Here is a 10,894-nt window from a genome sequence, read left to right as displayed (position 1 = left end):
CCCCCATCCCAGAGGTTTTACAACAAAAGACCCCATTTAATCCCCTCTATAAACCCTCTTTTTCCACCTCAAAGGCCTTGGACCATGCAACGCTTCCCAATCCCAGCACATCCCAAAAAAAACCCTGTCCGCCCCCTCCCCACACAACACATACCAGGTGGGTTCCCCCCCCTTATCCCCCCTCCCGCCCCTTTCCCCGTGCCTTTCTTTTCCTTTCCATTCTCCCCCCCCCCCCCCCCCCTCCCCACCAACAGGTCACACCACCCAGCCGCTTGAGGACATGGACGTAGTGGCAGTCTCCACCTCGTCACGATCAAACTCGTCTGGCAGAACAGCAACACCATCATCATCATCATCATCATCATCGTTGGCCACCTCTTCTTCCTCCTCCCTCCACCACCGACCATCACATCATAATCATCATCATCATCATCATGGTGGTGGTGGTGGTGGTGGTGGTCATGGTGGCTCGTCGGGCAATGGGCTTTCAAAGAAAAAATCATCTTCGCGTTCACGTCCTTTGGCAACGGCACATCCGCTGGCTACGCCATCGTCAGCTACCTACAAGCGCTTCATCAAGTCGTTGGCAAGTAGGGATTGGGTTGCTTCTCTGAGAGCGCTCGTGGGTGATGGTCAAGATGCGGCTGCGAGGAGAGCTGCGAGGACAGACATGGGCGCCCTCATCGATGCTCTGGTCGACGTCATCAAGGGCACATGGCCACAGCCGCCGCCGCTGCTCTCGTACACACTCGCCGGCGTTGCTCGCAATGCGCCGCGTGCCCTTGTCTCGGACTTTTTCGTCTCTCGCGCCACAGAGTTCCTCCCGCGGCTGGCTGCTGCCGCAGAGGCTGGGACCCATGCTCGCGCCGCCGGCGCTGTCACTGCTCTTGTCCTCATGTCGCTCCGCACCGCCGCTGCCCTCACCTCCTCGCCTCTCCCGCAGCTTGTCGGCCACTTGTACATGCTCGATGCTGCTGGCCCGCGCGTCTGGGTCGACCTTCCGGGCACCGCCCCGCTGATCGCCCAGCTCAAGGGCGCCTTTCGTGACCACGAGTCGGTCCCGCCCGACTCGCCCAACGCCGCTGCCCGGCTAGCCGCCTTTTCGCGGGGCGCCTTTCCGGACCGCGCCGCGCTCACTGCGCTCCGCGCCACCGTTCTGCCCATCCTCCACGCCCTTCCGCCCGACGGCCACATGCTTGACATCCTCCCGTCGCTTGTCGGCTACGCCGCCGCCCGCGACCTCGCCGTCAAGCACCTCTCGTCGTGGCTCGCCTCGACTTGGACCTCGCGCGCCGCGGAGGAGCTCCTTGCCTCGCTCGTCGACCACACCACCGGCGCGGCGCCTGCCGACCGTGCCGTCGTCGCCGCCCTTGTCCGCCTCCGCCCGGGCAAGTCGGACGAGCTCCTCGCCCGGCTCATTGCCGCCCACGAGCCGCGCATCCGCATCCACGTCCTCGGTGCCCTCCTCGAGGCCGCCGCCGCCGCCGGCAAGCCCTCGTCGCGCCTCGCCTCCATGGCCGCCGTCTTTGAGACCGTCACCACGCCCAACGCCGAATATGAGCTTGGCACCGTCGCCGCCGCCCTGCTCATGCAGCCCAAGTTCCGCCGCGGCGTCCCGGCCTTTCTCCGCGCCTTTTGGGCTGCGGGCGTCGTTGTCGGCCCGCACCCGCCGTCATCGGCCCCGCGCCCTCCCCGCCCGCCCTTTGACATGGTCGGCTTTGTGGCCGGTGCCACCGCCCGCCCGGCCGCCTGGCCCAAGCCGGACTCGGGCTTTGACATTGCCGCGTGGGTCAAGACCCTCGTTGACCTCCTCGTCGCCGCCATCCTAGCCTCGGTCCCGCACGCCGTCCACGACCCGGCCACCAAGCCGGCCGCCTGGCCGCCTGCTGACGCCTTCCCGCGTGCTGTCCCGCGCATCCACGCCATCGCCGCAAAGTGGCTCACGCTCAACATCCCCTCAGTCTTCCCGCAGCTCTCCGAGCGCGACCTCACCTCGTACCTCACCCGCATCCTCCTCCTCGCACCGGCCAAGGCCTACTCGGTCCCGGAGCTCTCGCCGGCCGCCACGGCCCGCCTTGTCAAGTACGCCCTCCGTACCGTCCCGCTCGAGCAAGAGTGCCTGGTGAGCATCTGCCGCTGCCGCGGCCTCGCCCCGCCCACCCGCCTCGCCTTTGCCCTCAAGATCCTCCGCCGCGCCGCTTCACTCCCGCCGCCACGCCCGCCGCTCGGCGCCGACGAGGTCATCGCAGCCCTCCTCAACCCGGCCACCCTTGTCTGGCCGCGCCCGCTCGCCAGCCACATGGCCCGTGCCCCGCCGCTCGCCCGCGCAGACCTCCTCTGGCAGGCCTTTGTCGGCATGACCCTTGCCTCGTGCCTCGCCCCGGCAACCGTGGGCGCCGCCTGCTGGGAGAACGTCCCGCCCGTCCGCCTCTGCATGGAGCGCCTCATCACCGGCATTCCGCTCCCCCACTCGCTGCCGCCGCCGCGCCCGCCGGCGCCATCCGCAGACGCCACTCTTGCCCGCATCGAAGCCGACGCAAAGGCTGCGCTCGCGTCAGCAGCGCCCGGCGCCCCGCCGCTCGACGCCCTCCTCCACATGTCGCTTGTCCGCGACGGAGCACTGCTTGCTCCGCGCGCACCCGTCGACGCCGCCACCTACACCGCCCTCCCCTCTGCCGTCGACGAGCGCCTCGCCGCCCTCCAGACCGAGCTCAACCTCTCTGCCCCGCTCACCGCCTCGCGCGCTCCGGACTTTCTCCGCTCGCTCATCGCGCGCCAGGACCCGTCCGAGACCCTCAAATGGCTCTCGCCGCTCCTCGCTGGCGACTCGGCCACAGCCTCGGCCATCATGGACTCGGTCCCGCTGCCCACCCTCTGTCAGCTCCTCGTTACTGCCCTCCTCGAGCGCGCTTCGTTTGCAGACGCCCTCGCCACCCGCGTCGCCGCAGGCCTGCCGGCCGCCGCCAAGCCCGTCCTCTCTGTCCTCCTCCCGGGCCTCTCCTCTCCTGCCGCGCCGCGCCGCGCCGCAGCCTCGGCCGCCCTCACCGCAGTCGTCTCCGATGCCTGGCTCACCGCCATCCCGGCTATGGCCCCGGGCCTCGCCTCGCTCCTTACCTCGACCCTCGCCGCCGCCCTCCGCGTCGAGGACCGCGTCACCGTCCTCGCCGCCTACCTCGACGCCCTCGTCGCCCTCGCACCCGACAATCCCCCCGTTGTCGACGTCGTTGTCACGGCTGTCGCCGACATCGCCGCGGGCCGCAGCCCCGTCCCGTCTTCGGCCCTCGATGACGTTCTCAGTCCGCGCCCGGCCCTCCTCGTTGCCGTCACCCGCATGGTCGCCGCCGCCAGCGCCGACGCAGACCCGGCTGCCCTCGCCGCTCTCCTCCCGGCTGTCCAGGCCCTCGTTGTACTCATACTCCACGCTGACGACGCCCAGCTCCTGGTCTCGCTCGTCGCCGTCCTCGCCGCTGCCAACGGTGGCCGCGTCCCGCGTGCTTGGCCCGTCTGCCTCCCGCTCGCGCTCCTCGGCCCGCCCGACCTCCCGCTCGCAGCTGCCGCCCGCGCCGCCTGCTCGCTTGCGGATGTCGTCGCTCTCCTCGCCCGCCCAGGCCCCCGGGCCCAGCGCTCCGCCCTCCTCGCCCTCCCGGTCGTCACCGCCGCCTCGGACGCCGACCTCGCCGCTGCCGCCGCCTCGCTCGGCGCACTCTCCCGCAAGATGCTCGCCTTTCGCCTCAAGACACTCTCGGCCGCGCCGACTGCGCCGACGGCCGCCGCACGTCTCCTTGCTGCCACCCTGGCCCGCCCTGCTCCCGCGAGCGCTAGTGCTGGTGCTGCAGTCGCTGCTGTCGGCATGGACATTGCAGACGACGGGGCGAGAGCCGACTCCAGCGCCCCGCCAACCGCGCCGCTTGTCGTCCGCCGCCTCGCCTCCCCCGCACCTCGCCTCGCCTCGGCGACGGTTTCGGTCGACGCCATTGTCGCCCGCGCCGTCGACTCGCGCTGTCTGAGTCTCGAGGCCGATGTCGCCGCCGCCGAGGCTAGTCTTTGCGGCGACGCGCTGCGGGCGTGGCGCGCCGAGCTCGCCACCGCCCTCTGCACCAAGGTCCTTCCCGCTCCGGCCGTATGCCGCCACCCAGCGGCCGCCGGCTTTGTGGCTTGGCTCCTCGACGCATGGGCGGTGCCAGCCATGGACGCCGCGCTTGGCGCCGGGCCGTACACCGACCTCGCTCCTGGCGCCGCCCGGCTCTTGCTCGCCGGTTGCGCCACTGCCTCGGCCTGGCCCCGGATCTCCGCCGCGCTTGACGCTATCACCCCGGCAGCGCCATCGCTTGTCCAGGAGCGACTGCTGATGGCGCTCCACGCTGTGGCCACCCGTCCGGGCGCATGGCTTTCCTACCTCGACGCCAACTCGGAGCGCCGCCGGGTCAAGTGGGAGCTCGCCCCGGACCGTCCGAGCAGCCTTGTCGTGAGTCCAGTCCTCTCCGACTCGGCCCTGGCCGCCCTCGGCGGCATCGTCTCCTCAGATCGCTGGCTCCGCCTCGTTGTCCGCCTCGCCCGGACCGGCCGCGGCCTCCGTGCCGTCGTCACGGGCGCACGCAACGCCGGCGCCGGCGACGCGCCCTGGGTCACCCGCCTCTGCCTCAAGTTCCCCGACGAGCTGGGCGAGACCGCTGCCGCCGCCTCGCCGCTCCTGTCGCCACCACAATGGTCCGCGCCCGGGCTTGATCTGGCAGCGTCCAACGCCGACGTCGTCATCCACCACCTCCTCGTCCAGCTGGACATGACCGCCGGCGGGCGGGCGGCCTTTGGCGCCCTCGCCTACTACGCGCGCGCGCATGGCGCGGTCCTTGTCCGCCACACCCCGTCGCTCCTCGGCATGCTCGACGCCATGGTCAGCGGCGGGCTCACCCGCCCAGCTGCCCTCACCATGGCCTTTGCCCTCATCGCCCTCCTCCATGCCCTCCGCCGCGTCCTCACACGCGACCTCGTCGCTGCCGTTCTCGACCTCCTCGGCTCCGCCTTTCTCGCCGGCGCAGGTGCCCAAGCCGGCGCAGGACACGACGAGTGGCTCCATCTTCGCAGGCTCATGGGCCTCGCCGCCTTTGTCCACGTCCGCCTCGCCGAGGACGCCGGCCTCACCGTCGCTGGCGACGACAAGTTCCTCGCCGCCCTCGCCCAGCTCACCGGCGGCTGGCCCGACGGCGGCGGCGCACCCTGGATTGAGCGCCTTCTCGCCATGGCCCACGGCCGCCCGCTGCCGCGCCTCCGCTACGCCAGCTCTCGCGACTTGCCGACACTCCGCCGCCAGCAGGACGGCGACCCGGCAGCCGCTGCCGCCGAGCTTGACGCCGTCGTCGCTGTCGCCGTCGGCCCAAAGCCGGACGCCCGCCCGCTCGCCTTTGAGATTCTCTTTCGTCACCTCTCATGCCTCCCCGAGCACGCGCCCGCTGTCGTCCCGCACCTCGAGACCGCGTTGCGGTCCCGCGACCGCGCCCTCGTCCATGCCGTCGCCAAGCAGTCGGTCGGTCTCCTCCAGCTCGTCGGCGGAGACGGCGAGGAGCTCCTCCGCGCCGTCGCCCGGAGGCTTGATACCGCGTCGCGCGCCGCTGTCGATGCTCACTTTGTCTCGCTCATGCCGCGGTAGAGGCATGTCGTGCTGCCATCTGTGGAGGGCGTTTGCGGAATGCAGGCCTTTGTTTAGCGTTCCTCAAGGCGATGACGATGACGACGGTGACGACGCCGACGACGACGACGATAGTGATGCCTCTTGCACCTCGGCGACGGTCGGAGCAGGAAGCGGCAAAAGTTCGATTCCTTGCCTACCTCCGCTCGCGGCGCCGGCCGAGCGGTCGCGTCGCTGGCTCGACGGCTTGAGAGATTTCCGCGCATTGTCCCGCGCTGGCCTCCAGTGCCAGCGCATTGTGCCGACTAGCCCGGTAAACCGTGTGTACACAAGCGATCGTCGTGAGCTCGCTATCATCCGAGATCATGGCCATCGTCGTCGCGCATCGTCATCAAAGCGGTTGGGTGGACGGGTTCCCGCTCCGTCGAAGCCGACTGAGTCGACGCCATGGGAGCTCTTAGCAAGCAAGGTACCGGCCGCTTCGCTTTGCTCACCTTCCTGCGAGCCTTGGCACCAGTCGCGGCAGGGCTCCTGTCAAACCCCCCAAAAACTCACCGCCACACAATTTCACACTAACCCACGCGGCCCAAGGCTGCGCGGCCAGCCGCTCACGATCCCCCCTCCTCCCCCCCCCCCCCCCCCCCAATGCCCAGGCCAGTTGCATACCTCACTTCCTGACCCCGACCCCCTCCCCACAAGCAATGGCGGGCAGAGTCAAGCCCACCATGTTTGCAAGGAAACTGGTCGTGATCTTTGTGGTCATGGCTGTGTGTGTGGCTGAAAAGAGTGCAGGAGCTGACCCGCTGGCACGGGGACAAAAACTGATACTCTCCACGAGCGACTCTTCTGAACCGAGCATCGAGCTCGATTCGCGGAACGATGCGACGCAAATGACCGAGTTTCTCTTTTCTGGCAGTTTGGGTGGAAGTCCAACTGGTGGAGCTCGTTCTCTTCAACTTCCACTGTTCTTTATGGAGAATGATCCGTGTGGGAATAGTCCTGATCCGCCGGCACACTTTGTGGGGAAAATGGCTGTTCTAATCATCTTTGAACCTGTTTTTGACAACGACGAGCTCAATCGGAAGCTGGCTACCTGTGATGTGGCTCTTCTCGCGCAGAAAGTCTCTCAGTGGGGCGCTAAAGGCCTTCTTGTGGCTCCCTTTGCCCTTGGCCTCGACACCGAGTACTCGGTCAATGGCTATCGCAAGTCCATCGCCGGCTCGCCCTCGTTTCTTAACGATCTCCCCAGCGACTTTGTGGCCTACATTCTCCGCAACGAGGACGAGTTCAAGTCCGCTATCCAGCCGTACCGCGATGCGGGTGCCAACGGGCGGCTCTCGGTCGAAGTGACGCAGTCGCCGATGGTGGCGTCGGAGCGTGACGCCCTTGTCTCGTTCTACAACACGTCGGGAGGCGCAAGCTGGGCCTTTCCGGGCGAGAACCGCAACGGCAAGCCGTGGCGCCCATACAACCTGCTGAGCGACCCGTGCTTGGACAACTGGTACGGCGTGGTGTGCACGCCCGACGGCTACGTCGACATGCTCATGCTTGCGGCCCTGGATGTGACGTCGCCGGCCATGCCAGCGGGCGTTCTCGCGCTCCGTGCCCCGTCGTACATTGACCTCGCCGACTGCCGTATCGGCGGCTCACTGCCGTTCTTCCCGTCGACGTGGAACGAGGCGCTGGTTGGCCTCGAGCTGCAGAACAACTACCTCGAGGGCCCGATCGACTCGGGGCAGCTCCGTCCGCTCACTGCCCTCGTCATCCTCAACCTCTCGTTCAACGTGCTCTCCGGTCAAGTCTCCGGGGCCATGTTGCCCACCAGCGGCGCCCTGGCCCAGCTCATCCTCGACTCGAACCCGCTGGGCGGAACGGTGCCTATCATCAACACGCTGCCGCAGCTGGAGCGGCTGTCCATGGGCAACACCCAGCTGAGTGGCACTATTCCGTCCGGGTCATGGTCACTGGCCAACGTCAACCTGGCGTCCAACAACTTGACCGGCACAGTGCCGTCCGACTTGCTTTACGCCGAGTCGTCGCCGCTCCTGCGGCTCGACCTCTCCAACAATCAGCTGACCGGCTTTGCCTCTGTCCCTCTTGGTACGAACCAGGAGATGATCTTTTTGCAGGACGTGTACCTTAATGACAACCTGTTCCCCATCATGCCGACGCTCTGGCCGTTCAACATGACATTGCGTGATGTCGACTTGTCCCGCAACAAGCTGAGAGGGGCGCTCTCGTTCGGAGGGGCCATGGACAACATCCAAATCGTCCGAGTGGCTGGCAACGAGCTGACATCCATCAGTGCGCAGTTCAAGAGTCAGGTGCCGAACTTGAATGCTTTTGACATGTCGTCGAACAACTTGACCGAGCTCGGGCGTGCCATCGACCTGCTTCCGCTCGGCCTGACCTCACTGGACATGAGCGACAATGCTGCGCTCATGGGCCCCGGGTTTTCCTTGGCGCGAATCTACCGGTCGATGCCCAACATTCGGACGCTCGACCTCAGCGGTAACAAGATCGGCGGTCCGCTGCAGATCACGACCGAGATCGCGAGGCGTTTGTCCATCTCCAGTCGCTTGACCTGGCCAACAATCTGCTGACCGGCGTCGTTCCGCAGTTGCTCGGCGAGATGCCCGCCCTGCGATCGGTCGATTTGCGCGGCAACGAGGCGCTACGTGCCAAACTCGGACCGGGCCCGTTCCTCCCAGCCTTCCTCACCCCGGACTACAACGCGGCCGACACCACTGTGCTGGCAGGTGGTGCATGTCCGTCGTTTATGAGCTCTCGCGGGATGGAAGTGAAGGTCGACCCGGGCTACCATCGCTATCTGATGTGCCGATGCCGCGAGAACTACTACAACACATCGCTTGGTGGCACATCTTCCTGCGCACTCTGCCTCGCCAACGCCGAGTGCTCGGGGCACCCAGAGGTGGCGGTCCCGCGCATGGTACCGCAGTCGGGCTACTTTCCGTCGACCGTGATGCGGTCGGTCATCAATCCTTTTGCGCTGACTGTCCCGGGAACCGGGGACAGTTCCGTGGGGCCAGCTGCGCGCGCAGCAGTCTCGGTCTCCTCGCTCTTCAACGCGTCGGTGACGATGACGACGACGGTTCCGGGCGAGTTTGTGGCCTGCCAGTACGGATCGATGAAGATCGACGATCCGGCGAACCCGTGCGTGGTCACAGCGTCGACAGCTGACGGAGGGTCTGAGACCGAGGCATTCGACTGCCGGGCCGGACATACCGGAAGGCTGTGTGCCGAGTGCCTCGACGGGTACTTTTCCCGCAATGGCGAGTGCATCCTGTGCGTCGACTCTGCGGGCGTCTGGCCGCTGGTCTTTGTTCTCACCGTGTTGCTCATTCTTGTGGTCCTCATCGCTGTCGCCATGTTCCGCGACATCATTCCGCGCAACGTCCGCCGCTGGGACCACATCCTGTCAGAGTCGTGGCGGTGCTGGAGAGCCAAGCGGTGGGCTTCCAGCGAGCAAGAGGAACAGGAGACGAGCGTGAGCCACAGCTCGGGCTCCAGCTCGGGCTCCAGCTCGGGCTCGGCGACAAGCACAGGCTCGGGTTTCGACTCGGCTTCTGCGGCTGTGTCTGCGCCAGAAGCGACTCCGGCGCCAGCAACTGTGGGCGGCAGCGAGCACGTACCGGGAAAGCTGCGGCGCAAGGCCTTTCTGCGGTATATGCAGCAGATTGTGCAGGTGGTCATCATGTTTTTCCAGACGCTGACGATTGTGGTGGCGGATCTGTCGCTGCCAGACGCGGTGGTGCCGTTTGTGGCGCTGTTCAGGTTCTCGCAGCCTTCGACCGAGGGTCTTGGACTGGAGTGCATCGACGAGTTCCGGACTTTCGAGCAGCGATACAAGACAATGCTGGTCCTGCCGCCGATTTTGATGGGCATGCTCATTACGGTCTTTGGCATCCGGTTTGTGCTTCGGTGGCAGAGCGCGCGGGCGGATGCCGCAGCCAAGGCTGTCATGGGCGATGCGTTTGACGAGGACTCGGAAGGGTACACGTGGGTGATGGAATCGGGTTTGAGCTCGGCGGCGAGCAGTGATAGCGGCTCAGCGAGCGAGGCTCAGGAAGAGGCCGGCAAGTGGAAGATTTGGTCCGACTCGGTAGAGGCGGAAGAGCTGGCGCAGATGGGCAAGGTCTTTCTGGGCCATGTGGTGTGGGCAGTGGGCCTTGTGGCTAACTTTTCTTCCTCCCTCTCGCCACGTACATCCTCGACGTGTTCAACTGCGAGCAGGATCCTGTCTCCAAGATCTCGTACCTCAAGAACTACCCGCACATCGAGTGTGCGATGCTGACGACCGCGGAAAAGGCGGTGCCGATGGTGGTGTATGTGGTGATCCCGGTAGTGGCGCTGGTGAGCATTGTGGTGTACTCCGAGATTGTGGAGCGTGTGCCGCGGTGGATGACGACCGCCTTTCCGTTCTGGTTCGATGCGTTCAAGGCGCGGTCACGGTACTTTGCGGTCCTGTTTGTCGGCCGGCGACTGGTGTTTGCGGCGGTGGTGGCGTTTGGGTCGGTCTCCTCAATCTACCGACATGTGGTGCTCATTGGCCTGTTCCTTGTCTCGATCCTTGCAGCGTACGATCTCGAGCCGTACGTCTCGCCGCTGGTGACGCGGATGGACATGACAGCGCACGTCGTACTGCTGATGGCGTACACAACGGCGGTGCTCGCTGACCTGCTCGACGTCGCCGGGCGCGATGCGTCGTTTGCGGCAACAGTCTTTGGCGGCCTCGGTGCCTTTGGCGTCATTGTCATCGGTGCGGCCCTCATCATCCCAGCCTATCGTGTCTTTGTCCGCAAGACCTGGCATGAGGTCGGCGGTGGGGCGCAGGTCGGGGTGCTCGCGTAGTTGAGACTTGACGCTGTTGGGCCCAACACTACCATCCATCAAAATACAAGCCTCTCTACCCCCAGCGAGCAACCCATCTCTATCCCTCTTCCCCTTCCCCACACGCCATCTCCCCAACAAGTATGCGACCGTGGTCATGTTGACAAAGACACCACCACGAGAACAGTAAAAAAAAGATGGTCAACGTCCCTTAACGATCCGACTGACACAAACGGATCGAAACGGACTGCGGCAGACGAACGAGAGGTTGCTATACCCGACTTGGCACACGCCCTCCCCCTCCCCCCCCCACCAGCCCTTCCCACCACCCCGCGTCCCACACTCGCCAAGGCGCAAGAGCAAGAGCAAGAGCAGGCCACCCTCCCATGCCTTTCCCGTACCTTAGCAAAAATTCTTTTG

General features: G+C 66.1%; 2 protein-coding genes across 2 annotated transcripts; both read left to right on the top strand.

The window, feature by feature from the left end:
• Positions 1-670: 670 nt before the first annotated feature.
• Positions 671-5,644, top strand: AMSG_10501 (uncharacterized protein; the record flags this gene model as incomplete). The annotated part of the gene is made up of 1 exon (XM_013898202.1): positions 671-5,644. The coding sequence occupies one exon, from the start codon at positions 671-673 to the stop codon at positions 5,642-5,644; it is 4,974 nt and encodes a 1,657-aa protein (XP_013753656.1).
• A 729-nt stretch (positions 5,645-6,373) lies between these two features.
• On the top strand, positions 6,374-10,495 carry AMSG_10500 (uncharacterized protein; the record flags this gene model as incomplete). The annotated part of the gene is made up of 3 exons (XM_013898201.1): positions 6,374-8,134; positions 8,173-9,815; positions 9,875-10,495. The coding sequence occupies exons 1-3, from the start codon at positions 6,385-6,387 to the stop codon at positions 10,493-10,495; spliced, it is 4,014 nt and encodes a 1,337-aa protein (XP_013753655.1). The 5' UTR covers positions 6,374-6,384.
• Between the last annotated feature and the right edge of the window lie 399 nt (positions 10,496-10,894).

Source organism: Thecamonas trahens (genome assembly GCF_000142905.1).
Source record: "Thecamonas trahens ATCC 50062 unplaced genomic scaffold supercont1.58, whole genome shotgun sequence".
Taxonomy (NCBI): domain Eukaryota; order Apusomonadida; family Apusomonadidae; genus Thecamonas; species Thecamonas trahens.
This window is presented reverse-complemented; position numbering and strand designations above follow the sequence as displayed.